The sequence below is a fragment of the Melopsittacus undulatus genome, chromosome 3 (assembly GCF_012275295.1).
Source record: "Melopsittacus undulatus isolate bMelUnd1 chromosome 3, bMelUnd1.mat.Z, whole genome shotgun sequence".
In the NCBI taxonomy this organism is placed as follows: domain Eukaryota; kingdom Metazoa; phylum Chordata; class Aves; order Psittaciformes; family Psittaculidae; genus Melopsittacus; species Melopsittacus undulatus.
This window is the reverse complement of record NC_047529.1, coordinates 61496201-61522392: the sequence shown is the minus strand read 5'-3', so window position 1 is coordinate 61522392 and position 26192 is coordinate 61496201. Positions and strand designations below refer to the sequence as shown.

The following is a 26192-nucleotide window of genomic DNA, read 5'->3' as shown; positions in this document are numbered from 1 at the left end:
CTCTACCTCTTATTTCTGAAGATCTGTAGAGATGCCCTATATTAAGGCAATCAACCTTTCCTTCTCCTCGTGGACCAGCAGTATGGACAACAGCCTTAAAAGGACAATATAAGATGAAGGGTCACAGGCCTCACAGTAATTCCCCAAAACCAACCACCCTAAGCCAGAAAAAAAAAAAAAAACAAAACAAAACCCATCCAAAACAACCCACCTTCATAAGGAACTCTTCCTCAGGGACTGCAGTGACAGGACAGGGGGTAATGGGTTTAAACTTAAACAGGAGAAGTTCAGATTAGATATAAGAAGGAAGTTCTTTACTGAGAGGGTGGTGAGACACTGGAATAGGTTGCCTAAAGAAGTTGTGAATGCTCCATTCCTGGCAGCATTCAAGACCAGGTTGCACAGAGCCTTGGGTGTAATGGTCTAATGGGAGGCATCCCTGCCCATGGCAGGGGGGTTGGAACTAGATGATATTAAGGTCCTTTCCAAACCTAATAATTCTATAAATTAACTAAGCCCTGATACAAATCAAGGAATCTCATTAGTTCAAATTTCAGTGTATTCTCCCTACAGCAGCATGTGGCCTAAATAATCAAATGACTGTCATTAAAGAGCTGCTGAAAGCGTAGAATATATATTTAACTTGTAATGTCTTCTTATGGTTGAAATTTAAGGATTATTCACAGATTCGCAATGGTCAATGTCAACTTATTTCCTTTCAGTAACTTAGTTATGCCTACAATTCATGTTCCAAAGCTGTGGAACGCTATTACTGTATGTATCAACAACAAAAAAGCTACTGAGAAAGTAAGGCTAAGAAGCACTCATTAGCACACGACTATAGATTAAATGATTAACATAGACAAAAAGTCTCTGAGGGGACCTAACTAAAAACATACATTTGTACTATGATAGATGAAATAGAGCGCCATCTATAATGAAAACAGAAAGTCAGTGTATGATTATTTGTTTCACATAGTTGATCTGCCCATTTCATTAAACCTCTGAGCACATGCATCAACCCAAACTGGTTATTACACATCCACCTCCTTTGGAAGCTAAAAATAACCATATTCCCACATGAATATGAATCTCAATTGCATCTCTGATTCATAGTGTTTCCAAGCTCAGTGAGAATAATTACTTTACATTTGCCATCACAGACCTCTTAATAGTACACTGGAAGTCAAAGCACTGAGTTTCTTGCTGCAATCTCATGTTCAGTGGAGCAAATCCCATTAAGCTGAATCTTAATGGGACACAGAGCAGAGAAACTACAGCTAAGTGACAGAACAAACAGAAAGTATAGCTAATTACACAAGAAAAAAGCAAGCCAGATACAGTAATATTAAGAGATTTCTGCAGCTTTTAAATTAAGTTTTAGAATGCTTACAAGCAATGATGTACCACTTTTAGCCTAAGTAAGGCTAAAAAGGCAAGTGAAGGCAAAACTTAAAGGACGTGACGATAAGCAAGGGGTATAGAAAAGTTTCACATCTCACAGCTAGAACAGACCATAGCCCATAGGTAACAGTAAACACAGTTTCCCCAGTAAACACAGGGAACAAAATTAAGCTAAATGTTACATTTAGTCTGTCCAGAGAGAGATAAGAAATTACTACCTGCTTTCCTAATTAATATCCATGTAGTTTTATACTAGTGATTAGTTTATAAAATAAGTGTTTGAGGCAGTATAACTCTATTCATGCTGAACTTTCTGCCTGCTGCAAACACTGAAGCCATTGGTCTTTTGCAACTTCAGACATAAAGCTTGAGTAAGCTTGGGTCACTCATTATTTTTTCTTAGGAACAATACAGATTTCCAGTAGATAGATTCTTCTCTTCCAACCAAGTTAAAAAAAATAATCTTGATTTGAATATTTTATAATACATGATTATACTGTACAATATTGCATTTGCTGCAATACATACTTAAGCTTTCCAGGAAAGTTTTTTTCAAATAGTCATTATTTTTCTGGGAACTTCAGCTGATCTCTACAGGATCCTTGGTCATGACCAGGAGTAAGTGCCATGGCTTCTCCAGAGCAAATAAAGGATTAAGATACACTGAATTCAAGTATCTGTTAAGAATTTCATTTAGCAAATTTTGTTTACACACCAGCACTAGAAATACTGCATTTGAAAAAAAAGCATATTTTGTTGGATAGTTTCAGCCATAAAGCCTAATGAAGTGGGTTGCATGGAAGTAATTCTTGCTCTCCCACAGGAAGCAGAAATGCCATCTGTGCCTCAAGAGCTTTCTGCACGCCATTGCTTTGTGTATCACATATTCTTTATAGGTTTAGTAGTGAAATTGGCAGTGTTAACAGTTGGACTTTAGGATCTTAAATGTCTTTTCCAACCTAAACAATTCTATGATTTTGCAGCTATGCTGTGGAAAGTCTAACCATGCTAAGACAACAGCATCTCTACACTTCTTGTCACTCATTTTTAGTCACAAAGTTGCTATGTTCAACACTCAGTAAAAGGCACTTCCTCACTGGGCTGTGGAAAATTATTTGCACAAGAAATACAAAACTGAGCTAAAAGAAAAACATAACTTACAAGCCTGGAGGGAAGGTACATCATTACTGCATTGCCACATGACCATTTTTTCATTACATTTTTAATATGCATTTTCATATCACTTGGCACGTTTCTCACCATCCCTTAGAATAACATTTGGGGAAAATAAAACCTACCTCACACACCCCCTTACTCCCTAATGGAATGTTCCATTCCCGACAGGTGGATTAAACCAGCAGATGGAACATTCCACCTCAAAACTAACGCGGGGAACACTGAGGAGGCCGCATAGTTGGAAAAACCCGCCCTCCGCAACGTCCCGCCCTCCGCCGCGGCCATTAAGGGGGCGCGGCTTCCGGGCGCCGAGTTCGAACGGGCAGGCGGCAGTCCCCTGCCCCGCCATGACCCAGTCGGTGGTGGTGCAGGGTAAGGGGTGATGGCCCCCAGAGCCCATTATCCTCCTCCCCAACCCTTGCCTGACCCGCGTCTTTCCCCTTTGCAGTGGGCCAGTGCGGGAACCAGGTGGGCTGCCGCTTCTGGGACCTGGCGCTGCGGGAGCACGCCAACGTCAACAAGGTAACGGCGCCGCTGCCCCGCGCTTCCGGCTGGCGCTGGGCTGAGGGGAGCGGCGCGGCGGCAGGGGGGAGCGGCCTGCCCTGCTTGCTGCGGGCAGACTGCGGTAGCCCTCACTTCGTCCTGTGTTCTTCACTATGGCTGTAGAGCGCTTGTTTAGTTGAAGGCCGCTTCGTTATGGGCAAAACTATCCCCAGGTTCTTAAGCCTTTTAACTAATTACTGCTTAATTCAGATCAGTTTCTCTAGTCTTACCATCTTGAAAAGCCCATGACGTTTCCCTGCGGGCAGACATTACCAGATTTGAAGTAGTTAGTGAGAACAGAGGGTTGGTTAATGAAGTCTTTTGCCACTTGGCAGTAAAGCAAAACAGCAGCTCACCAAAGCCCAACTTGTTGGGTTTTTTTTATGCTAATGTAACCTATGTAGTGACTTGCTGTATAGTTTTGCTGATCACAATAGCATCGTAAGGATGGCCCAGAATTGTTGTGAGTACCTCAAACACAAATGCACTCTTCTTGCTATGACCATAAATATACTACTTCCTGTTAAACACTGTATTTTAGCCGGTAACAGCGAGCTTTTCAATACCTTCTGTTGAAGAAGCTGCAAAAAGCAGTGGATGAAGTTTATATACACAAGCAGACTATCTTGGTTTTAGTGTTGTTAACGGTGACTTCCAGATTCTGCCTCATCAGGTCTTAAGAAGTATGGTAACCAGTCTGTAAAATGATAGCGTTTAAACTTGCCAGGTATCTTTAGTTTTATGGTGGGGATTATTTAGTTTTATGGTGGGGAAATACCCTTAGCAGGGATTTTAGGAATCGCTGGTACAGTGTGATATTCTTTCCAAAGAACTTCATGGACATTGATGGTTTCATGGGCATGGAGCCCATGATGAACTGAGTCTGCTAAACAGCAGCTATGTAAATTAATTGCCTTGGGATTGTCAGTAAAATCCTAACTTTTTGAAATTAAGGAAGAGTAGTTGTTTAATCTTGTGCTGAAAAATTAGTTTCCTAGTTACATCTTATTGAGAGTTTTAACATCAAGCTCATGCTTCAATGAAATGTTCCTTTTAGAGCTGACTAGAGCTAGTTGAATTCAATATAGCTGTTCAGTCTGTTTTGAGTGGGGAGGTTTTACAGGTGACCTCCAGAGTTCCCTTCCAAATTAAGTTATTCTGTGAAGAAAACGCTGAGAATTTCTGATGCATCATCTTATGTTGTGTTGTTTCCTTTTAGAAAGGAATTTATGATGAAGCATTAAGCAGTTTCTTTAGGAATGTAGATACAAGGTAAGTCATCAAGCAGCTCACAAGTTTAATACAGAAAATCAACAATTCTAGTGTCTTCTTTTAACCTTCTTTGTTTCAAGTCATATTTACTTCTAGAAGAGGATTTAACTTTTTTGTATTCTCTTCAAAATACTATGTTTACCTTTCCATTTTAACTATATTTACTTCAAAAAGGTGCTGACCCAAAAGTGGACAGTCAGGGTGTGATACCTTTTGCCATTGCGAATCAAGATCACAATGCAAGCCCTTTGAATACCAACTTAGCATCATTTCTTGAAGAGCTACAGGAGGAATTGTATGTAAGGCAGTCATAAAAGATCATGTTCATTTTTCAGATCTCTTTTATCTGACTGGTTTGTTACACAAGGAGTGTTGGCTGTGTTTTTTTCTTTTTCTTTTAGGGTTAACCAATATGTACTGTAAGAGCATTCAGTCATCTCTGACCAGTTATAAAAATCCATGCAGTTTGCAAGAATGAAACAGTTGTGCACTTGGATATTGTTGTTTCATTTTAATTAATTAAAAAGCATTTGACCGGCCTCTGTTTTCTTCTGTCATGTGGCAAAGTTGCAGTACAACATGCAAGTGTAACCAAAGTGGCATTGAAATACTCATTGTTTTGTATCAAATTTTACTTCTGAAAGAACATGCAAGTGCATTGGAGTTTATTGTTGCCATACCTTGTGGGTAATTCCTAGATATTTTTTTTCTTTTAAGTCCATGAAAATTTGGTTGTAAACAACATCTGTGTATGTGCCAGATGTAACCACCAAGTTTACAGTTGACAGGTTGGTTGCAATAGAATAATCTGTTTTCTGTCTGTAAAATGGAAAGACTTGTAGCATTGAATACCATAGGAGTTTTAAGGAAGATTCACCTGCTTGTGAAAAAGAAGAATGATTATTCAAAACTCGTCTTTTCCAAGAGCTGTTCATTTTCCTGTTGAAACATTTCCACTTTTAACTGTAGCCTTGGACAGTAATTTAATTACAGAGTCGTTTCTCTTGCTCAGGCTCTGAGGTTTTGTCCTTTTGTTATTGTTCTGGGTTTAGTATTCTCTTTATCAGAAAGAAGTCATTCACCTCCCAGGCTATTGCGAGCATAAAACCCTATGTTGTAAAATTGGCAAACTTCAGTCTTCTATACTATGGCCATACCACTGCTTAAAATAATTAATCCAGATGGGCTGTCCTGTCAGAAACAGCTATGACCAAAACTCTGGCAGAACCAGGCAGACTTTTTTCTGTTATGGTTACTATTAACCTGTGTAACATTAGAAATATGCTTATGTATGTAGATGGTTTTGTATGCAGAAGTACATATAAAGTCTTGAGCTTAAGTAATTCTAGAGAGCACAGGGATTACTTTCAGCAACTGAATTAAAATGATTCAGAATGACTGAAAGTATGGGCTAGACCACAAAGACAATAGTAAGAGAAAGCAACATTGAATTGAGGTGTTTGTTTTTGATTTTTTTTTTCTTCATATTTTGTTAGTGCCTGAGGAGAAATAGAATTTCCTTGGCTGGATTTACTGATGCTAGTAGACTCATACGGGGAGTATCGTAGGCTGATTGAATCACATGAGTACTGGAACTGTTGTGAGCTGCTCAGCTAATGAGAGATATCTGGATTGCTTCTTTGAGTGAGAAGGTAGAAGAGCCTTGAGGAAGCCAGTGCAGCCCCATACTCTTTAGTCCTGATGGGACTGAGCATGGTCAGAACATTTGGCTTTGTTGTGAATTTTAGCTTACAATTTTGGAATATTATTGTGGTTGAATGTAGAATACATTAAATGAAGAATTAATGAAGAATACTCTAAATTTTGGCTTGATCAGCCACCAGATAATGGTAAATAAATGAGGGGGAAATCAGATCCATTTTCTAGTACCCCTGCCTTTTTTCCCCTGTGTTAAGTACAGTTTGGCCAGACGGAAGTACCTCATCCTTTGAGTGCAGAAGCACCAGCATTGTTTGTGGAAAAAATGTGATTGTACACAATGCACGGTCCCCTGAGCTGGCTCACTACAATTCATCCTGGAAAAAAAGGAAAATTAAGCTATGTCAACCCAGCATGATTTCTGAACTGGTAAATCTTAATGGCAAAGTCACTCACAGTTCTGTGCTAGTGCAGTTATACAGCCTTCACAGCTTGAGCAGTAAGTAGTGCAGTGCTGCCCGCATTGAAAAGCCAGTGGTGCTACTTGGTGTGCTGTGTTCCATTAGATGATGCAGATATACATACTACATGCAAGAGGAAAAATAATCCTTTCAGGTTTTGGCAATGCTTGTAGAATTGCCAAAGAACAGAAGCTGAATCTGAGGCTAAATTTTCCATGCTGATATTTTCAGCTTCCTGAAGTACTGCTTAGGGTATTTCTCATAGAGATCATGTCCTGTCATTGCACTGCTTTAAGGAATCACAAGGTCTTTCTTGGCATCATTTTTGGGGTGTTTTTATTTACATTGTGACAGTCTTCTGAACATGAAAGATTAAGGAGAAAGTTTTATTCTAATATACATATTGGCTTACTTTCTATTATGATTCTAAGCTTGGTGTTTTATATGGCTTTATTTTTTTTTTTCCAGAAGTGGTGGTGATGGTCCTGATATTTACAAAGGAAAAATCTGCTCTTTAAAAGCACGAGTAAGGCAATCTATAAAAGTCACTCTTTTTACACTGCATATTTTTTTCCAGCTATGGAGGAATTTTCATAATTGTGTATGGGTTTCAATACTACTTTGGATAGTAACATTTATAATAGTATCTTTTGTGGTACAGTGGAGTAATGTAGTTCGCTGCTAGTCTTGATGAGTAAATCATAATTTCAATAAAATGATTGCAGATATTACCAGCAAAGTTTTTATTTTCCTTTTGTAAGGAGTGGGTTTCTCTGAACCACTTTAAGTGATTAAGAAGCAAGAAAACCTGAAACAGAAAAATGCTTTACTTTCTTTATTTCTGACTATTGGGGCAAAATGTTATAAAATTTTAACAAAATTGCATTACCCAAAATGTCCTCTTGAACAACTTCTAGCAAATCAGCCAGGGTGAATCTAGCTTATCTTCTAGTTAACAACTAAAAAAAAAAATGTTTCTCTTGAGCAGACTAGAAACAATGTACCTTTTATATTGTAAATAATTTTATATTTCTTTGTGTGATTATTTCAAAGGGTGGTTTGCTTACTGACAATTTTAATTCCTCCCTTTCTCAAAGGCACTGTTGATTGACATGGAGGAGGGCGTGGTAAATGAAATTCTGCAGGGACCACTGAGGGACGTGTTTGACAGCAAACAGCTTATCACAGATGTTTCTGGGTCAGGAAACAACTGGTGAGAAGCTTTTCTTAACAACTAATTAGATGGCATTTGAAAAGGGAAAGGATAACAGTAGCTTTTTGGTTTGTTCTGCACCTGGGGAGCTGTAGCATATTACCAGTAAACTTTGGAGTCACTGTTGCCTGGAGGAGGGCTTTGAAAACCCTTTTAGAGAAGGATAATTATGCTGATAGATCATTTTATCTATTTTCTTTTTCTTTTCTTCTCTTTTTTGACTTTCTTTTTCAAGAGAACATGCTTTTTATTTTTGTTTCTTTGGTATTCAGCTGCTTTCATTGCTTAGTTGAAACAATAATCTAGTTTGACACTGTACAGCTAGTATGGAAATGAGATATATGAACAAATACACTTCTGATTTCTAAGCACCACAGAGTCTGGCTTTGTGCATATAAATTAAATTATCAAAAAGATAAATTCAAGAAAAGATTGATTAAGATAATGAATTCCAAATTTTCACTGAGACCTTGATGTGCCTCTAATAATATTCAGTGCACTACAGACTGGAAAGCAAATCATCAGCAAATGTACCAAAAGAGAGTGCAATACAGAGAATAAAGCATCCCGTAACTTCACCACCTCACAGGCAAGTGTGCTGAAAATTAGCTGTTTAGGGGGAGATTTTATTGCTGGTAGCAACTGACTCAGTGCTCAAAAGAAGATCACTACACACATTACATAGGGGTGTCTTTAGTGTTAAGCAGTGTGCAACTTTGGTTTCATATTATAATTTCATCATCCAATGTGTGAGTTTATTTCCTTAACAGTACAGAATAACACTGCACACTCCAAAGCTGTGAATGTCCTGCTGCTTGCATCCTCAAAATTAAACCCATATCCTGACTCCTGTATTTACAGGATTTAGCCACAGCTTAGCAACTTGGAGAAATAAGGCATTGCACCCAGCTCTGAACTCTAAAATGTCAAATAGGAGGAGTTAAAATTAAAAATTGAAAGATTTATTGATGGATTTTTTTTTAAAAGTACTTTTTATGTCCTCAGGGCTGTAGGTCATAAGCTGTATGGCTCTCAGTATCGGGAAAACATTGTGGAAAAGCTGAGGAAAGCTGCAGAACACTGTGAATGCCTGCAGTGTTTTTTTATAATTCATTCTATGGGAGGTGGTAAGTAATTTTTTTTAAATCATTAATGTAATTACACCAGCTACAGATGGAAAAAGAAGAACCTGGGTCTTGAAAAGATAGGTGTAGTAGTCTGTCATTCAGAATGCAGAAGAAAAAAATTAGCACTGTCCAATTAAGTAGACCTGTAATTATTACTTGGTTTGTGAGAGCACTGGGGAGCACAAATCATGAACTTACCTTAAAGTGCTATGCAGAACAAAAATATTGCTAAAATGTTAAACACAATGAAATGAGTGGATCATGACAGTTACAAAACAAGTAAATACTGAAGTATTACTGAACAGAGCAAGTAGCCTTGAACATTGACATCGGTGTTGTAATGAAGATGTTTTTAATGGTGGGAGTTTTCTAAAATGCTTTGAAGGAGTCTTCTAATGTTGCTTAATATTAGAAAAACTTCACTTTTCTGTTTTTCTTCCACATAATTCTCTTGCAACCAGTCTAGCTACTTTGTTAATAAATCAGAAGGGACGAGTCCCTTGTAGTGACAATTTTGTCATTAACATATTGCCACTAAGCCTTCCTGCCCCAGAAACATGGGGGGAGCCTATATTATAACTGGTTATGATGTGGAAAAAAGAACAGAAAATTGCTTTAAATATGAAGCAAGTGCCTTTTTTGTGGCCGTTTATTTAATTTGAGAGACCCTGCAGATCTTATTTCTGTTACTGCAAAAGCTTGCTGTCTTATTCTTTGATGAAATTGTCTGCTGCTGGGAATGTTAGCTGGCCAAGACAGAAAAACTACAGTTCAGTTCTCTGATTTGAACTCAGTGCTATATGCTTCTGAGGAAAAAAGGTGTGCTGGGGTAAGGAGGTGGTTCTGTTTTGATTGGAGAGTGAGAAAACATTATAAAGAAACCCCAAAAGAAAAGAATTGTTTGGGGCAGTTCAAGGTTTTTAATGTTTTATTTCAAAATTCAAATTAAAGATTTTAAAATAAAAAATAAAAATACCGGGTCAGAAAAACTGTTGGTTACATAGGGCCTTTTGGTTTGCAGAAATCTGAGATTGTATATTTCATCCTTCTGGTGTACTATAGGAAATACTTTTATCATTTAATTACTTTCCTGTCTGAGAAAAACCTTTAAGTTTGAGCCGCTACTGTCTGCTAAATGCTTCAGAAAATACTCATTAATATGTATTACTGAAAAGTTGTAAAAGTTTCCAACTTAAGACTTAAGGTAACATGGGGAACCTTTTATCTTCTCTTGTTCTGCCTTCATTCATAATTAGGGACAGGATCTGGTCTTGGAACTTTTGTACTAAAGTTGCTTGAGGATGAATTCCCAGAAGTATATAGATTTGTTACTTCAGTTTATCCCTCTGGTGAGGATGATGTTATTACTTCTCCGTATAACAGTGTTCTGGCTATGAAGGAGCTTAATGAACATGCAGACTGTGTGCTACCAATAGAGAATGAAGTAAGATAATACTCTATTTCTATCAATATCTTTTTTGTTAGACTGCATGTAGGAAGTGTTTCGTCCTTCTGTGTATTGATTTGAGTACCATGTCTTAAAAAACATAACTTTTTTTTTAAAGTAGTAATTGAAACCCTAATTCATTCACAGGATTTTGAAATTAAGAATTGTGTCACTAAAAAAATTGCTCTTCACCTTCAAAATAGAGTGAATTTTCTCATGTCTATTTTGAGGTAACCAGCGAAAAGCCTCTATTTACAGAGGCTGAGAGTATTACAATCTTTTAGCAATCAGTTTTTGCATAGTATTAGTGGAGTCCTGCAAGGTAAACAATTCATCACTCCAAATTCCAACAGACTTTACTGACTAGTCATTTGAGCATCATAGGCATACCTGACTACACAAACCACTAGACTCATTTGTATCTAACTTCAATGACTCTCTTGTTTGCTTGTGGAAAAGGCAAGAGAAAGGGAAATATATTTAGTGAGTATATTTTTGCTTTCACAAGAATTATGAAAATTTAAAATTAATTTTAGAAGATGGGGATTTTGAATAGTTGAATAAAATTTGAACTTCTGAGTCAAGCTGTATAGATGTTAGACACATAAGGAACAAACTTTTAGAAACACATCAATCAGTTGGAATGGTCAAAAGTTGGACTCACATCTACCAAAGGTATAATCTTTGAACTGGCAGAACTGTGTCTTAGCTTTCTCTTTAAAACTAATTGAAATTAAAAATCGGAGTACTGAATTTGACAGCTTTGTGCTGAAGACTTCTTGTGTGCCTTTTTCTTTTCTCTCTTAAAGTCACTGTTTGATATAGTTAACAAAATTCATCAGATGGCAAATTCTGGGAAGCTGGGGTCAACTGTGAAGCAAAACAGCTTGATAACATCAAGTGCAGGGAGTGCAAAAACTGCACAAGAAAAGCCGTTTGATGCAATGAATAACATTCTAGCCAACTTGCTGCTGAACCTAACAAGGTAAAGTTACAGCTTATTCATCTGTAAAAGTAGTAGTTCTGGAGTCCATGTGTGCTGCAGATCAACTCAAAAAATGCTATTTTTTTTCCATTTGATATGTCTTCTCTTTTTAAGAATTACTAAATATTTAAGTATTTGAAAGTAGTCACATTGCAGTGGTGTTGCTTTACCTGTGGTAGTCTTAGAACTGAAGTAAAGAAGGTTTATAGGCAGAAATATACTGTCTTCTGTTAATAGTTAACAGAACCTAGGGAGATTTGGTTTTCTAGGCCAGTTGTATTATTTTATAAATACTGTCAGATCACTGTTGCTCCTACACAGCCTATTGCTGCAAGAAAGTCCTGGTGAAATGCACTATTAGAACTGGTGTTGGGCAGCTATGGCCACACACTGAAAAACAGTGCTAAAAACTGCAATCAGGAAACAAGGTCTCAATCTTGATGATTTATTGTTCTGTAATAAGAAGTGTAAGACATAGCACTGTTACTGCCAAATATGAAAGTTTAGCACATGAACAGTTTCTTGAAAGCTGTGCTGTTCAGTTGCTGTACAGAACAGTTGAAAACATAGATGTAATGAATGCTCACATTCTAAAAGTAATTCCCTTAGTTTGTAAGTTTCATAACAGTCTGTTAATTTTTCAGCTCTGCTAGGTTTGAAGGTTCCCTTAACATGGATCTTAATGAAATCACCATGAATTTGGTTCCATTTCCTCGACTTCATTACTTGGTTTCAAGCTTGACTCCTCTGTATACATTAGCTGATGTTAATGTACCTTCTAGAAGGTAAGAAACAAAAAAATCTATAGTGAAACTAAGAAAGGTGTGAAGTTCTAAGAGTTTTAAATCTGCTGCATTTTCAAATCAGTCCTGCTAATTTTAGGAACTTCCTTTGTTCCTTTATAATGGTTGAGCCAGTGAACCTGAAATCTGTTTTTGTTATCTCTGCTGGGAAATATTTGTTGGAAAATGTATTACTTATAATCCATACCACAAAGTCTTTTGAGTAACAGTCTGCACCTGACTCAGAAAATCCTGTAAAGACAAACAATTAAACTAGACTCCTTGGGAACTAATGACATTGTACTTCAGTCTGGAGATGCAGTAAGGCCATTTAACAGCTCATTGTAACACTAACCTGACACTGGTCACATTTTGTGAGATTATTTATGCCACTGACATGGCAGAAAAATAACCAGTTAAAATAGATTCTATTTAGTTTAGTGAATTATGTTTAGTCAGCCAAAAGTCCAATAATGACAGGCAGCTGGGGTAAGTGGTGCAAGTATGCAAAGTGAAGAAGAGGGCAGGACCACTCCTTTTCTGTGATAACAGGTTGTGACAATCAACTGGGTCTCTTGAAACCATACCCTGAGGAGACTATGCAGTGCTGCAGGGAAGGTAGCAGACTATGGGGAGGTCCTCAGTCAATCATGTTTTAGAGTGAGGTGAAAAGAGGAATGGTTTTGTCTCTAGTTATTTTTAACAGGAAGATTCTGGCAGGGGTCATCTTAATGAAACAGAGGTGGTGGATGCAGAGAATTTGGAAGAAATTGAAAGAGTAACTTGGTTATTAATTAAAATTAATGTAGTTGTAGAATTCATTGATACTCTTAAATAATGATGTATAGCAGTTCTGTAATGGTCAGCAGCCCTTTGGTGTTTCTTGTGAGATCCTTCACAAGCAGTGAGATTGTCTACTTAAATTTTCATATAACCAGAGCCTGAAGTAGTTACATCCCTTTACATATTTTTAATACTTTGTAACCATTGACCCAGAATTGCCACAATAGAGATCTCTTAGTCTGTTCACTTCTCTGGCTTTCTGACTTTGGACTGAATGGTGGCTTGTAACGTGAAGGAGAAGAGTGGGGAAGATGGATCTGTTGTGTTTTTAAAAATTATATCGCTAACGTACGTTTGTAAAAGGGTTTGAATCTTTTTCCTGTTGTTCACAGTCCCAGGTTAAATGTATCTTTATCTCTAGAATTTTATGAGTTTTTAAACCTTGAAGGAGGGACATTCTGAAGAACTCTTGTACCTTGCTTTAGTAAGAGTACATAACTGTTTTCTTTTCACCTAGGTTGGACCAGATGTTTTCAGATGCTTTCAGCAGAGATCATCAACTAATTCAAGCAGACCCAAAGCACAGCCTCTACCTTGCTTGTGCACTTCTTGTTCGAGGAAATGTGCAGGTTTCAGACCTTCGCAGAAATATTGAAAGGTTTGTAGTACCACAGAAAGTAGTCATGGGATTTAGTTTTGAAGCTGTTGTCAGTTGTCCAAAACATTCTCAATTTTCATTTTAAGAATTTCAGTACTGTCATGGTTTAAGCCCAGTCAGCAACTCAGCCATGTAGCCCTCGCTCACTCCCCCTGCTTTCCTTCCCCCACTACAGGAGGGATGGGGAGGAGAATCGAAAGAATGTAACTCCCATGGGTTGAGATAAGAACAGTCCAGTAACTAAGGTATAACACAAATCACAACTGCTATCACCAAGAATAATAATAATGAGAGAGGAAATAACAAGGGAAGAGAATATAACCACCCACCAACCAGTACCCAGCCCGACCCGAGCAGTGATCTAAACCTTCCGGGTAACTCCCCCGAGTTTATATAGTGGGCATGACATGCTGTGGTATGGAATACCTCTTTGGTTAGTTTGGGTCAGGTGTCCTCTCTCTGCTTCCTCCCGACTTTCCCTCCTCCCTGGCAGAGCATGAGAATCAGAAGGTCATTGGTCAGAGTAAACATTACTGAGTGGCAACTGAAAATGTCAGTGTTACCAGCGCTTTTCCCAGGCTGAAAGTCAAAAAGACACCACTGTACCAGCTACTAAGAAAAATGACTGCTCCTGCTGAACTCAGAACAAATACCAAAATAGTTTACTCAAATATAATTTTCTTATTTCAGAAGGGAAGAAACTGTCATTAATTTACATAATGATTTAGAGTACGTCACAGTGTTCTTGGATTTCCAAATAAAGGGAGCTGACTAGATGTCCCTGTGCTTTTCCTTTCTCAAAAATGCAAAAGAAAGCAAAGCCCAACCTTCCAGAGGTCTCCTGCAAGCAAAATATTTGAAGAGTCAGTTCTGTAGTAGAAGTTTGCTTTTACTGAAGAGAAGACCCCTCTGTGTCATTGATACTTTCATCATCAGGAATCATTCTTGTGTTAACAACTCTGTTGTTAGCACTCTGCTTCTACCTTTTACACTGTTGATCTACATAGTTATAAAAGGAAAGGCAAGGGGAAGCTTTACATCCAGAATGGGGTTTACAGGCAAACAGGTACATGGGGAAAATTTCTGAGAATGTAAAGCATTTTACTTATTTCTAAACTACACGTGGACTGATTGTCCCCACACAATATTAATCTGCCCCTCTTGTAAGTTTCAGATTGTGTGCAATCCCTTTTATAGAAATAGGTGTTTGTAACTTTATTTTTCAAACCCCGATACATTAAATTAACAAAATTGGTGTTTGTAATTTAAATTTAAAATAGACACTGTTTTAGTCTGAAGTCTAAAATGTTGCGTTCTAAATTATAGTTACAACTGGCTTGCTTAGTTCTGAAAGTTTAAGTGTAACCTTTTCAGACTGTTAGCAAAGGAAACTTGTTTGTGCTCTTTACATTCCTTAGTTATCTACATTTTTGTATTGCAGGTTGAAGCCTTCGCTGCACTTTGTCTCCTGGAATCAAGAGGGCTGGAAAACTGGTTTGTGTTCAGTACCTCCTGTGGGCCATTCCCATTCTCTTCTGGCTTTAGCAAACAACACCTGTGTAAAACCAACTTTCATTGAACTCAAAGACAGATTTATGAAGCTCTACAAGAAAAAGGTACAACTCATCATTATAACATCTGTAGCCACTAACCATGAGTATCTTGCTTTATTGAAGCAAATCTTAGTATCACAAAGGAGCTGCTTAAAAGTAACAGCCCAAGATTTTTGTTTATGTTACCTCAAGAAATCATTCCAATGGCTGCTGCTTAAAAAGGGTAACCTCCTTATTGATCTGTACATACCAGGTTATATACTTATTGTTTTCAGCAGTGAGTTGGTATCTGACAGATCTGCCTACCAGCTTGAGATGGATTGACTTTGGCTGGCTGCAGGTGCTTATCAAGCTGTTCTTTTCAGCAGGACAGGGGGAGAAAGTATGGATGAAAAACTTATGAATCAGGATAAGGATAGGGAGATCACTTACCAGTTTGTCATGGGCAAAACAGATCTGTCTTTGGGAGTATTACTTTATTGCCAATTAATAACAGACTAGGATAGTAATAAATGAAAACTGAGAACATTTTCACCCCACTCCATGCCCTTGTTCCCAGCCTCAATTTCATTCTTGCTCCTTCCTCCCTGATCTTGGTGTCTGCAGGGCTGTTTCTCACGTGTTTTCTAACTCCCCTCTCTCACAGCTGTTGTGCAGCATTTTTTACCCCTCCTTAAATATGTTATCACAGAGGCACTATCAGCATTGTGGCTGGGTTCAGCTTTGGTCAGTGGCACGTTCACACCAGAGCCTGCTGGATCTGGCTCTGTCTTGCATGGGAGCAGATCCTGGTTATTTTCTCACAAAAGCCACCCCTGCAGCCCTGCACTCCCCCTCACTACCAAAACCTGGTCACAAAAAACCAATATACAGTTTGGTCAGGTGAACCCAAGAAAACAATGTGAAAAGATGGACATATGAAAAATCAGCAATATCAACTGTGATTTCATAGGGGATTATTACTAAAGTTGTCAGGTATTAAAACAAGGAATGTCATAAGTCTTTAAATCTACGTCCTACAGTGCTTGCACTCTCCTCTCCAGTGTTGGCTAAATGATACTTATTGAGCCAAAAGGATTGGGTGTCAAGAAAAAGAACACTGATTTATTTTTTTAATTTGTTTTGTTTTGTTTGGGTTTTTTGTATTTATTCTCAAAGGCTCACCTTCACCATTATCTGCATGTAGATGGAATGGAACAAAGCTGTTTTTCTGAAGCCATATCATCTTTGTCTGATCTAATAGAAGAGTACAATGAACTGGATGCCACAAAAGGTGGGCCTAGAACAGATCCATCACGACTGAAGATAGTTGTTTGAAGAAGGAAGGGACTGATTTAAAGAAAAAAGAAATCCCCCAAGCATCCAACCTTTGAAGCATGGAATTAAATTGAAGCATGTCGAGCTATTGTAATTCCAAAGTGAGATTGGAACAATGGCTTCTTTGGCTCTGAGAAGCATCGTATTAAGTGACAGGCCCAGACTGTGAGAAAGATTTGAAGGCATCTAATTAAGGTAAACATATCAGTAAGAGCCATCTTCCTAACTGTGAATTGACATACCATATGCTGTAAAGGGAAGAAGGAGAGGTTATAGCAACCAGAAATATTATTTTCTCAGATTTTCATCTTACAGTAAACTAAAGGCAGGTCTTGCTTCAAGGAAGGATCACTGTTGCTGATTTGTTTTTTAACAAGCAACTACGAAGAGAAGAGAAGCCTGCATCATGTCTTCAAAGGTGAAAAAAAGTCTCTAATGAAACTAGCTTCTTAAACTTTGCGGGATAGTCATAATTTCAGAATGCCCTATGTTCATAGTTTTAGCATTTTTGCTTCCATGTTGCACTTAGCTATATTAGAGCATTCAGAGTTGATATCAAAATCTGCAATATCAGGAAATTCAACAAAATTTTTGTTTGGAGTATTAATTAACATCAGTGATTCATATTAATGAATGCGGAGTTGCACTTGATAATGATGTACCTCTGAGTGAAACATGCACTTATAATGAAGTTATAATGACTGTTTGGAGAACGAAGTTTATATGCTTAAAATAATTCAAGTAAAATAGATGGTTTAATATTTACAATTACCAGGGTAAGTAGATTTTTATATTGCAGTAAGAAATTTTACAAAGTAGGATTGCTTGCCAGCCTTGGCTGTCCTAGAACATCGAGACTAGTGAACTGTTCTAAGTCAGACTAGATCAATACAGTGATTTCTTAAAGCTTGAAGTCCTTCTAGGAGAGTTGAAGGAGGTGTATAAATAAGCACAATTTTCAATGTGTAAGTCCAGAAGTATTCAATAAAATATTGTGATAACATTTGTTGAGAGCATTTTCTTTTAAGAAAACATCCTAAAAGCAGTCATTTCCTTGAAATGTTGTATCTGTTATCTGCAGATGCCCACTTACTTGTTCCTTTACCAGAGCTTAAAATTACTTCCCCTGTTTCAGACAGCACTGATGTATTTTAGTATTGCAGATATGCAGTAGAAAATGTTAATTTGAGAATCAGGAATGATAGATGAAATATTACAGGGTAGTGGGTTTTTTATCTAATAGGTCAGAGCATCTATGAATTTACATGTATTTGTCTTTGTGGGCAACAACTTCTTGTAGTGGGGTATGAAGCTGTCTTGCTGTGCCTTTTGTAATTACCAAAAGTTCTTGTTTTGGTAGTACTAGTGTTACATACGTCCTTCTCAAGAACGTATTTCTACATACAAAACCAATTCCATTTAAAAAGATGCACTCTTGCATTTATTTAGGTGCTAGAGATGATATTTAATGAATTCCCATATTCCCATATGCAGTTTCACTGTGAGCATTGGTGTGGCACTGGATTATACGAACTCTTCTGGGTGTGAATGTGCTGTTGCACTCCCAGTGGGTTACGGTCAATGGTGTATCTTGTCATACAAGTTTGAGTTCAGAAAATATATCTCCTGGAGCACTGCAAATCCTCTGACATACGCATGATATTATCCACATCATCTTCCACCTAAAGAAGCCTTCATTGGGACACTCGAACTGCATAGTGATCATTTTGGACTTATTAGGTATGCAGCACCGCTTATCCAAGCACACCCCACAGAAAGTTAGTTTGTAGCTTTGAGTAGTTGAGCATCCAGAGAAAACTAATTTCTCTGCTGTAGGAAGCTGGAATGTCGGTTGACATGTTTTTCCTTTTGGAATCTTTAATATAAAAGCAGAGAAAAGCCTGTGAGGTTTTAAATGTTAAAAACAAAACATAAGAAAAAAAAGCAACATTTACATAGAAAATATTTTCTGAGCACCAGGACAGCACTAGCAGCACTTATATTTCAGGCCAATGTAAACTTTGTTTGAAATTATGCATCTGTAGTTTACTATTGGAACCTGAAGACTGAAGGTAGAAAACAGAAGTTATTTTAAAACCCTTAAAAAAAAAAAGTCACTTTATATTAGATGCAAATACATCCATGACTCCATTACTTCCAATATTTTCATTTTCTATTAGGAAGCTATTCTATATTAGAAAATACCTTTATTGTCTTCAATGTATTGGTCAGACAAGGCTGGATGAAGCATAACCTTTTCTCTTTTTTCATTTCACACTTGCTGTTTTCGTTGGTCACTCTGCTGGATATGCCTATGCCGCAGGTCCTGGAACACGGTGTCCAGGGAGTTGCCTGCACCAGGCACTTTTTCTTCAACACTAATGGTAAGCTTCTGTAAGCTAAGACAGCAATACATTATATATGTAGCAGAACAGCCCCAGGATTGTGAAATTGCTCGTGTTGTTTGACCCTCCAGTTTAATGTGATGGAAATGTTACATGGAGAGAGTTATTTGTGGAATCTATGAAATGTCCAGAATGGAAGAGACATTGAAAATTAAAGCCAAGCATAGCTTGAAAAGGAGTGCTGAAAACATCAGTGTTGGTTTCTTTAGTTTTTATATGGAGGGATAAAATTCTCTAGTTGCTTACAGATATCACCAAAAAGTCTATTTCTTGATGGATTAGAGCTGGAGGAGAAAAAATAATGTGTTGGAAAAGTTAATGGTGAAACTGAAAAACCCACCTGACTGGAATCTGTGTATTTAGGCAAGAGCATGGCAGAATTACAATGCTACCTGGAAAGTAGACTGCAATTTAAAGATCTCATTGCAGCAAGCAGATTAAAAGCTTCTCAGAGATATGCAACAAATGAAGTTCAATGGTCATTTATACTTGCCACATGTTTTTTTTTTAAATATGACCTGGGCACATCTGTGTGCATCTGAATGAGGTGGATCAAATTCACCAGGAAAGCCAGAAAATGGAGCAAGAGCAGTAAAGCAAAGCTTAGCACTCGTTAGCCACACTAATGGAAGGCTCTTCAAAATACGTATCAGCCTATTGAGCCACTCATAGCTGACATGATACTTCTGCTGCACTGCGAACTTGGGGAGAACCTCACTTTGAAACAAAACTTTCAAGATGCTTTTCTTCAGAGGGTTTGTATCACCTGAGGAATAGCATCCTTCAGCATGTACAGCCATCGCAGTGACAGGCTGTTGGGTCGCTGAGCCAAGGCACATAGGAAGTATGCTTTGCAAGTTGGATGGCTTTTCTCAAGAGTGTGTTGCACAGTTCATTCAAATTCTAGGACAAATGCTGTGAGAAGTGCAGTGTTGCAGCCAATGAAGGAGTTACTGCAGGCTCCGATGCAGCTTTTGAAGCGCTACAAAGTAAATGCCTCAGTCCTGTTCTCCAGATATCTGAAATACAGCTCCCCACAAACCCAATTAATACACTGCATGGGGTCAGATGGTTTGGTTGCCATTGTTTTCAAAGCTCTGTGTTTTCTCTTTGATCAGATTAGTGATGCTCTCTAGAAATGAAGTGTCTCTCCATTTGAAGTCAGTTGGCTCATGAAGTGTGTGTTTGTACACACCATTAAGTAGATTTCTGTAAAAAGGCTTTGATACAAGTTATAGGTGTTGTATCATAATTTTGAAGTAAAAATGAGCTGCTTTTTTGTTTTTGCTAACTTGCAAAACTACTGCTAACATGTTAGAAGTTTTCAAAACTGAACTTTGGATTTTGTAAGTGGGTCTATTTGTCTGCAGATTGACTTAGGTGCCTCTACCTATTTACTCAGCTGCCTTTTATGAAGGTTTTCTGATCAGCTTTGCAATCCTTTTATTTTATTGATTCATGATGATGATTCAGGCCCTAATTTCCCCACAGTTCAAGCTGCCACCAAATAAATGGCTCAGGTACCCACAGTAGTTGTAATGAAGATGAGTTTCACCTTGGAAACTTGCACATGCACAGGGAGACAGTGCAAGCACAGGCAGCTGTGGCCAGGGATGAGCCAGGATAGATGCTCCTAGCAATGCTGTGTCCTTAAAGTGAAAAGGAGAACTACAGTGTTAGCAGCAGAGTGAGAATGAGGTTAAAGAGAGTATCAGCTGACCCTGGCAGAACTTTATAAGTAAGTTCCAGTAAGCTTTTGGTCAAACAGAATCAAGGGGAAATTGAGGGGAGCATTGTCCTTGCAGCAACCTCAAATCTTGTGAGTTCAGGAAAGCCACTAAGGCACTTTTTACCATTTTCTGCTTTCTATTGAAAGAGGCCTTCAACACGTTAGTGTATGTTATGTGAAAATCAGGACAAAGTAGGAGAAAGCAAGACAGCTCCTAGGCTGTGAAATGGCTGTCCACCAGCAGCCCTAATTGGTCTGATCTGATAAGTAGTGAACTTCTGCAGAAAGATGGGCTGGAGGTAGCTTTGGCCAATTCCCTGGTGACAGAAGCCAAAAGGCTTTTTTGCTTTGCGTATTCATTGGGTTTAGAGAAAAGAGTCTGTGACCTATGAGTAAGAGGGGTAATTGGGACAGGCAAGTCATCCTGGCAATGGCCTTCAGCAAGAACTGGGAAATTGCCAGTGTGCTGCCTGGCTGGCTGCTTGAGCCGGGGACTCTAAATGCAGCAAGGCTTATGTGCAGAAACATTTACCAGTGTAGCCAGGCACACCTGACATCAGTCTGTAGTTTGTTGCTTGAAGCTGCTTGTGCTGTCCTGGGCCACAGATGGGTTGTCCGGGCTTCTTTCTGCCCGTGACCCTGCCGCAGGGACTTGCTGCTAATCTTGGTATGAATACAGGTGTACATCCAATTGCACCACTGATGCACAGGCACTTATAAAGTGGGTTAGGTTGGAAGGTCTGGCCGTTAAGATAATAAACTCCATTGAGCTCACATCCCACAGCTATCAGATCTGCAAATGGTAAACAACAGTTACTAACACAGGAGGAGCACATGGTTCCTGGTTACAGAGTGGGAAGGTCTTTACTGCACCCACAGGCTCTTCCCAGCACAAGCACATATTTCTTTATTTGTGCCCTGTGATAACTTACAGACAGCTAGCTTTGAATCAGTCATCAACATGCCTGCAAATAACAGGCTTGTGCACAGTGAACTGACTTCACTAATGCATATACAGGTATGCCTAAAGACAGTCCCAGCACTACTCTCAGATCCCTTGACTGGCTGGTCAAAGGATTAAATGAGGATAAATTGCCTAGCACAGAGCTGTGCAGCGCCAGCAAGTAGAGTTTTCCTCCAAAAGCACCTGCGTGGTCCCACCCTCCTGGATTTCAAGAAGGGAACATGGAAGAGCAACTTACATGCACACACGCCTGTTTCATACCTAGGCTCATCTTCCGAGTAGTTGCAGTAGAGGCCTTTGTGGGGATCACAGACATCTGCTTCATTGCAGGTCTCTCCTGACTGCTTGGCACAGATCTTACAGCAGCCACAACCATCCTTCACCAAGCTTATTCCAGGGGTGCAGGTAGGCACTGGTGGGCATCTGCATGGCCAGTGACAAACCTCCTTGCGCTGGTGGGTTTCACTGCTTTCTGAAGGTTTCTCTCCAGGCTTCACTGGTGGGCTGCGGAAAAACTTACACACGGTGGGATATTTTGAGAGGCCAATGCATTATGCATAGGTGAGATGGCATAAAACAAAGTCGGAATGGACAAAAATTTGATGTTGCATGAAGACGCTTAATGTTTCTCGTCTCACAGGATCCAAAATTGAGAAGCTGTGAGGTTTAAGTAGGAGAGAGAGGACCAGTTTCGCTGGTCACTGTCATTCATTGAGGTGACATTCTGCCAGTGAGCCTTACCTATTGCTGGTATAAAACACAATTCATCAGACTCTCCTTTGCCTCCAATAGAACAAAAGCTGTAGTAGAGCTAAAGTAGGGAAAAAAGTATTTTCAAGTAGATGGTGGATTTACTTTCAATATTCTTTCCCACAAATGTTCTGTCAAACTAATTAACTTTTGATTCTTCCCACTGTCTGATAGCCAGCAACTGCCCTGTGTTCACTGCTGATGGCAAAAGCCTTATAAAATAGTAAACCTCTTTTGAGCGTTCCTTTCACTCCAAAATTTGAGTAGCTGTTTGGGAAAGAGCATGGTGGTATTTACAAATCCTCTTGTGCTAGATCCAAAAACTGGCTCCTAATAAGGGAGGCTAGTAGTTACACTGGGCTTAATGGGTCATTTTCTAAGAGCATTTGCATGAGTAAGTGTTGAACTGAATCCAAGGCTTAAAGGGCAAAGATGTATCTCTAAAAAAGAGTTTTATCAGCAGTAGGAAGCCAGGATCTAGCCTGAATTTACTGTTTTCCATATTCTGTTGCAGAAGTCATGGGAGGAGATTCCTCTTCTTTTTTTTTTTTTTTTTTGAAAAGGAAGTCCTAAGTAATTCTTGATAGGCTTATTTTTTTGAGGCATGGGGGAAGATTAAGTCAGCACAGAGTGTGAAAGGCTCTCTTGGAGATAGCTATATTCTATCTGCTTTTTGAAGAACTGCATCTAAAACATAACAGTTCAGATGTTAGCATTTAATCTTTTCATGCTGCTGATTTCAGCAGAAATGCAGATTGTGATATAGTTATTCATCACGGATGACTGGATCCATAGTTAAGTTGGGGCACACACAGCACTTGGCTGCCAATACAATGTAAGGCTTGGGAGCTGCTCTCAACAAGCAGCTCTGGCAGTCCACAGAGCAAGAGGGACAAACAAGATCCAGCTCCTCATCAGGTGCCAGTGTCACCATTGAGCCTGCAGAAAACAAATAATATATATACATATATAGCCTATAATTTATGAGGGCACATGAAGCCCACCTCTCAGTTTCTTTCTGTTTCGCTGAGCTGCAGGGCTCAACTGATGTAGAAAGCACCTCCAGCACAGACACTGGGGAAAGCTGGGGAAGGGATCTTTTGGCTGGGTTTTCTTTCAGTTCAGCTTTCAAACTGGAAGTGTCTGCAAAATTCAGCATTTCATATGTCACATCCCGTGAAAGCTCTCGCAGCATAATTGATCTGGCCTAATTGCGTGCAGCAGTAAATGACCTTTTAAAAGGCTTTTTTCTACCCCTAATTTCCATTTTCCATGGTCATTTACAACTCTACTTACAATATCTTAATTCACAGCTACTAATGAAGCTCCAAAATAGTAGCTTTCATGTTCCTTTGGCTGAATGATTTTTAAGATAGATATTAATTCACAGAGGCAATTCATATAATAAATGAATATTAAACAATGTCATGTGGTATTCCATTCAGCATGCAGAAGATTTCTTCTAATGTTTTTTACCTAAATGCAGCAATAATAAAGAAACTAACTTAGGTATACTTTCCTTAGGCATCTAAGATTTTTCTATAAACCATAATGTTAATTTGATGAACATTTGCATTGGAGTGTAAAGCTTCTCCAAGGTTTGTTCCGGAAATAAGTCACACAGGTGTTCCTATATATTTAGCAGTGTTCAAAACTGCACGGTTGTTTTAGGAAACACTTTCTTGCTGCATTTCTTCTTTTTAAGCAGAGGATTATTGTTAGGAATTTGGCCATGTGCCAGCTATATGAGGTTACGTGGCTTAAATCAGATATTGCTTTTCAAAATAGGTATGTGTAGCAGGAAATAATCTGTGTGCTTCAACCCATATGTTTAATTTGTACTGCAAATTAAAACATGCTTTAGACCTATAGGATTCTACTTCAGAAAGTGATTTTTCTCTCCTTTCTTTAGGGAAAGATGTCAACTGAAAGGTGTGAGACTACAAAGTTTCACAGAAAGAAAATCACCATCAGGCAAAAATACCTGACACTGTAGAATTATTGAGGAGCTCAGTCTATCTGAAAAATCTTCCTGAAAATTTTTTCCAAATCTATAAAATTTAACTTTTGCTTGTCAAGTTTACAGGCAAATATTTTTCTAATTCTTGCTTCCCCAAGTTTCTATACCAAAGCAATCCACACCACACAAGCACACTGCAAGCTTTTCCTGACCCTATGGCAGAGCAGAAAATGAGACCATTGTGCAGGAACCCTTCAGGTGTTGTTGTTTGTTTTCTTACATTTTAAAGATTGAACAAGGTCTGGATGGTGCAAATAAGCAAATAGCAAAGGCAGATAATGTTTTATTGCTAATGTTTGGTTATCTTAGTCTGGCTTTAAATATGCAGAAAGTTAGCAGAGGGAGACATCTGAAAATTCTCCATTTGACATTCATCTTGTTCATAAAGGAAAAATACAGAGTCACCCACATGTAAAGTGGGTTTTCAAAATGAAGTAAATAAATAATGAAATTGGCCTTTTGTCACAAATACCTTCAGCACAAGCTATCCTTTAAAGGGTTCTCATAAGAGACAAAGCTTAGGTCTTTCATAGTCCAGGTGCCTTTCTCGTTTTAAAAACTAGCCTTGAAGTCAGACCACGCCATATATGTACATATACATATATACATGTATATATACATTTCTATGGAATATGAGCATGGACAAAAAAAAAGCAAGGTCACTGGCAATTTAAGCTTCCCGAACACTTTTTTTTTTCACTGAATCATATTAACATAGAGATTAGAGACAAAAAAGACACCAAAATCAGGACTGATCCAGTAAATAAGCTGCAACTGAAATGTACTCAGGCATAGGGAATGGCTCCTTATTCTTTGAGAGGAATTTGCTTCTCTGAAATTTATGTTGTCATTAAGCAAACAAAGGCTTAAAACCGGGACAGAGTGAGGAAGGGAGAAATCTTTTTCTTCTTTTTAATGAACTTACCTGCTGCGTACAAGGGATGATGAAGATGGTGGGGAAAAGGAGCCACCGCATGTTCCTGCACATTCAGAAGTGAAACTGGGAGATAGGGAACAGGCTGAGCTGTGTCAGAGGAAGCACTGAACACAAAGCTCTCCTCTGTCTCCCTTGCCAACCCTACTTTCCCCAGCACATGCATGAACACATACACGCATTCACACTTGAAATTCTCCGCTTCATACGGAACCAGCTTCACACTGAAATTTCCAACTGATCTTTTCTTTCCCCAGTGCTAGAACACAGATTTTCACACCCTGCTTGATCCCATCCAGCTGCTTCAGCAAATTCTGCCTGACTTAATTGAGGTCGGCTGGGGTGACATCTGATTTTTAAAGTCTTGCTGGTGAAAATGTAGTGTTATTTTTAACTTGACTTTAAGTCTGTATTGCAGGAATTTCTGAAATCTGAAGGGCAGAGCTGCAAATGCATGTATTCTTTTGAGGCTGGGAAGAGTGAGTTTCACAAAATTTCTAGTGTATTGTGCCTAGAAGAATCACAGCATAAAAATTAACACCATCAAAACATGCTCTCTAAATATGGAAAGAGATGCTATCGTGTGAAATAACACTAGTACATACTCTGCACTGCTTCTTTCCATGGAATCCTAATGAGAAAAGCCAAACTATAAAAGCATGTTTACCCCACTTAAACTCAAGAACTTTCAGATCTCCAGATTTCCTCCTCCTTAATACTATCAAGGTGACATGCCTGATTTTTAGGCCAACAGGTGAGAGTCTTCAGGATAAGATAAAAGCTCCATCCCCACAACAGTGGTCCTCCTTTGTGTTTGTCCTCACTCAGCTCCCTCCTATGAAGTCCAGAGTTCCTAGGAGCGGCTTCTAATGACGATGCTCACACAGCACTTCTGTGTGGACAGAGGTTCTGATGGGAGTATGGAATCAAATCCAGTCCGAGTAATTCTGTTTTGTTCCCCAACTCAGACCACCATATACCCTCTGCAGTTACAAATGAATTCTGAACTG

General features: G+C 38.7%; 2 protein-coding genes across 7 annotated transcripts; one reads left to right on the top strand and one right to left on the bottom strand.

Moving 5' to 3' along the window:
* The first annotated feature begins 2877 nt into the window (after positions 1-2877).
* TUBE1 (tubulin epsilon 1) lies at positions 2878-16994 on the top strand. Of its 4 annotated transcripts, none has more exons than XM_034060856.1 (12): positions 2878-2952; positions 3029-3102; positions 4343-4395; positions 6984-7041; positions 7613-7728; positions 8734-8855; positions 10112-10299; positions 11112-11287; positions 11932-12072; positions 13370-13510; positions 14952-15126; positions 16250-16994. In XM_034060856.1, exons 1-12 carry the CDS (start codon positions 2928-2930, stop codon positions 16301-16303), a joined length of 1323 nt encoding a protein of 440 aa, XP_033916747.1. In that variant the 5' UTR covers positions 2878-2927; the 3' UTR covers positions 16304-16994. The 4 variants fall into 4 exon arrangements, with proteins under 4 accessions (XP_033916747.1, XP_005154751.2, XP_033916746.1 ...); XM_005154694.3 differs by having other exon boundaries at positions 16222-16994; XM_034060857.1 differs by lacking the exon at positions 4343-4395 and having other exon boundaries at positions 2916-2952; positions 16222-16994.
* A 242-nt stretch (positions 16995-17236) lies between these two features.
* CCN6 (cellular communication network factor 6) lies at positions 17237-25257 on the bottom strand. Of its 3 annotated transcripts, none has more exons than XM_031054039.1 (5): positions 25174-25257; positions 21717-21993; positions 21047-21307; positions 18586-18779; positions 17237-18256 (listed from the first exon to the last, which is right to left on the bottom strand). In XM_031054039.1, exons 1-5 carry the CDS (start codon positions 25234-25236, stop codon positions 17975-17977), a joined length of 1077 nt encoding a protein of 358 aa, XP_030909899.1. In that variant the 5' UTR covers positions 25237-25257; the 3' UTR covers positions 17237-17974. The 3 variants fall into 3 exon arrangements, with proteins under 3 accessions (XP_030909899.1, XP_005154848.2, XP_030909900.1); XM_005154791.2 differs by having other exon boundaries at positions 21065-21307; XM_031054040.1 differs by lacking the exon at positions 25174-25257 and having other exon boundaries at positions 21740-21873.
* Positions 25258-26192: the final 935 nt, after the last annotated feature.